This window comes from Bison bison, unplaced genomic scaffold (genome assembly GCF_000754665.1).
Source record: "Bison bison bison isolate TAMUID 2011002044 unplaced genomic scaffold, Bison_UMD1.0 scf7180017859113, whole genome shotgun sequence".
NCBI lineage: Eukaryota > Metazoa > Chordata > Mammalia > Artiodactyla > Bovidae > Bison > Bison bison.
This window is the reverse complement of record NW_011489685.1, coordinates 8,802-11,476: the sequence shown is the minus strand read 5'-3', so window position 1 is coordinate 11,476 and position 2,675 is coordinate 8,802. Positions and strand designations below refer to the sequence as shown.

General features: G+C 50.8%; 1 protein-coding gene across 1 annotated transcript in view; it reads right to left on the bottom strand.

The window, feature by feature from the left end:
* Positions 1-127: 127 nt before the first annotated feature.
* LOC104981545 (myeloid-associated differentiation marker-like) overlaps positions 128-2,675 on the bottom strand; it is a 7,178-nt gene continuing 4,630 nt past the window's right edge. Inside the window, 1 exon segment of the mRNA XM_010830709.1 lies at positions 128-2,111. Coding sequence (XP_010829011.1) covers positions 1,045-2,031 — 987 coding nt within the window. The 5' untranslated portion in view covers positions 2,032-2,111 and the 3' untranslated portion in view covers positions 128-1,044.

Below are 2,675 nucleotides of genomic sequence, written 5' to 3'. Positions count from 1 at the left end.
ATGGGGTCGCTAAGAGTCGGACATGACTGAGCGACTTCACTTTCACTTTTCACTTTCATGAATTGGAGAAGGAAATGGCAACCCACTCCAGTACTCTTGCCTGGAGAATCCCAGGGACAGGGGAGCCTGGTGGGCTGCCGTCTATGGGATCCCACAGAGTTGGACACGACTGAAGTAACTTAGCAGCAGCAGCAGCATCACATAAGGCTGCAGTGGCCATGCTCTTCTCCTTGCAGAGGCAGGACCTGCAGTTTTGATCACTGAGGCAGGAGGCCATCACTGCCCCTCACCAACACTGCAGACAGGTGTCTGCATGTCCCTGGGGTTCTTCACCAGCTCCTTTTTCAATTCTCCAGAGATTGGTTGGGGGTGGAAGTCATCCGAAATCCCTTCAAGATGTCCTCTAGGCAGCCAGTGTTGAGTAAGCTAGGAAGAATTTTGGAGCCAATCTCAGGTGAGGCTGAGCATCAGCCGGGCCCAGGGATCCAAAATCTCTGCTTCAGGACTCTCGCCCATTGGGAATCAGTGACCTCCAGAATGTTTTTTTTTTCACCTAAAGGGGAGGTGCGCTATATACTCCCTTCTATTGGGAGAAAGGAGGCCCAATGCCTAGCTACCCACCATCACTGCCACCCCAGAAACACACAGCAACTAAGGCACCCAGAGGGACAGACACACGTTGGCAATGAGGCCCCTCCCGAGGCCCAGGGTGTGAACAGCTGCACAGAGGGCTGTGTGCTGTGGAGTCAGCACCTTAGGAGGCGGGAGGGGTGGTGGACAGAGAAGGAAGGAGTCTCAGGTCCTGATGGATCAGAAGAAGGAAAATGGGGAGAGGTGGTCAGGATACAGGAGACAAGAAAACCAAGGATGACCAGAAAAGGGGCAAAAAGCAGAAAATGTAAAAAGATGAGAAAGAAGCAAAATAGGACATGGGCAACCAAGGAAAATAGGAAGGAGACAGAGCAGATGGAGGGAAGGAAACAAAAAAGAGAGCGGAATGAATGGGAAGGCCGTGAGGAGGGAGAGGGAACCAGGAAGAGGGCATCAGGGTTCAACAGAGCTCTGTAAAGACACCCCCTGTGAGTGGAGGGGATAAGGGGTACTCGGCTGGTGCTTAGTCCCTACAGAAAACTGGCAGGTCCAGTACACCAGGTCGACCACGTACATCAGCAGGTTGATGGCTGTCAGGATGGCCACAGCCAGTCGCTGGTCCCAGACACAGCCATAGTCGGTAAGCTCATCAACGCAGCTCATATCACTGTACCAGTGGGGTTGTCCACCTAACTTCTCGTCAAACTGGTAGAGTGGCCAGAGGACCATGGCACTGACATAGAGGAGGAATGAGAGCATGGTCTGCCCCAGATGGAAAATGGTGAGCTGGAGGGGCAGTCTGTTCTCCCAGCCACTCAGCTTCAGCAGCATGGCCACGGCTACCCGGACGAAGCAGGTGAAGTACACAGCCAAGCAGCACTTTAGGGCCGGCTGGGGCCGGTACAGGGAGGTGTTGCTGATGAAGGAGAAGATGACACAGGCCACAACGCTCTCCAGAATCTTTAGCAGGCCTGGTAATGTGTGCTCATAGCAGGGGATGTTCTTCAACTTGTAGTATTTCCATGTGCAGGCCACATCTATGGCATAGAGCACACTCGTGATGCAGGAGAATGCAGAAGCAGCGATGGCCTGGTCTCGGGAAGGACCATAATGCAGGTACTGGACGTAGAAGATGGGGTTGATGATGGAGGTCATGAGGCAGAAAATTGCCACATAGCAGGCATAGGTGATGGGTAATTTGTACCAGAAAAAAGGAAGTATCTAGTCGTAGTAATAGCACTCTAACATAGAGATGAAGGCGGTCAGGGAGAAACAGACACACCAGATGGTTAGGCAACAGTTACTTACAGCCCCCCTCTCGTTGTCCATTCTGGCTGCCAGGAAGAGAGTCACATATATGGAGATCATCTGCACGAGGCTGAAGGGGGAGTACAGGGTTTCCATATATACTAGGTCAGGAAGTATCCCTCTGGTAAACATGGTGTTGTGAAGGTCTGGCAGGTTAGAGTCACCAGTATGGAATGGTCTTCACTTAGGACTCATCAGAGAAAGATCCAGATCTGTAGGTGGATTAAATGAGATGATCAGAAAAGGGTCAGGCCCTATGAGGGCTGAGGCTCGGGATCTGTGAAGTTTGAACCATTGGCTCAGACACTCAGGTAAGAGCACAGCTGCTCCAGAATGACTGTCCCCACCCATCACCTTTGGCCTTGTAAGGAGACTTGTCTCATCTCACAAATGGGTTGTATCTGGCCTCAAACCACCACCATTTTTATGTCTTTTTGCTGCACATCAATATCTACAGAAATACAGTATACTGTGGTCTTTTTCTACAATCACAAACCTTCAAATTAGAAAAACAATTAAAAAAAATTGTTTGGTAACCAATTCTGAGCTGAACAGGCAGGAGATCATTTATAGTTTTGTATGGACTTCCCTGATGGCTCAGATGGTAAAGCGTCTGCCTACAATGTGGGAGACCCGGGTTTGATCCCTGGGTCGGGAGGATCCTCTGGAGAAGGAAATGGCAACCCACTCCAGTACTCTTGCCTGGAAAATCCCATGGATGGAGGAGCCTGGTAGGCTATGGTCCATGGGGTCACAAAGAGCAGGACATGACTGAG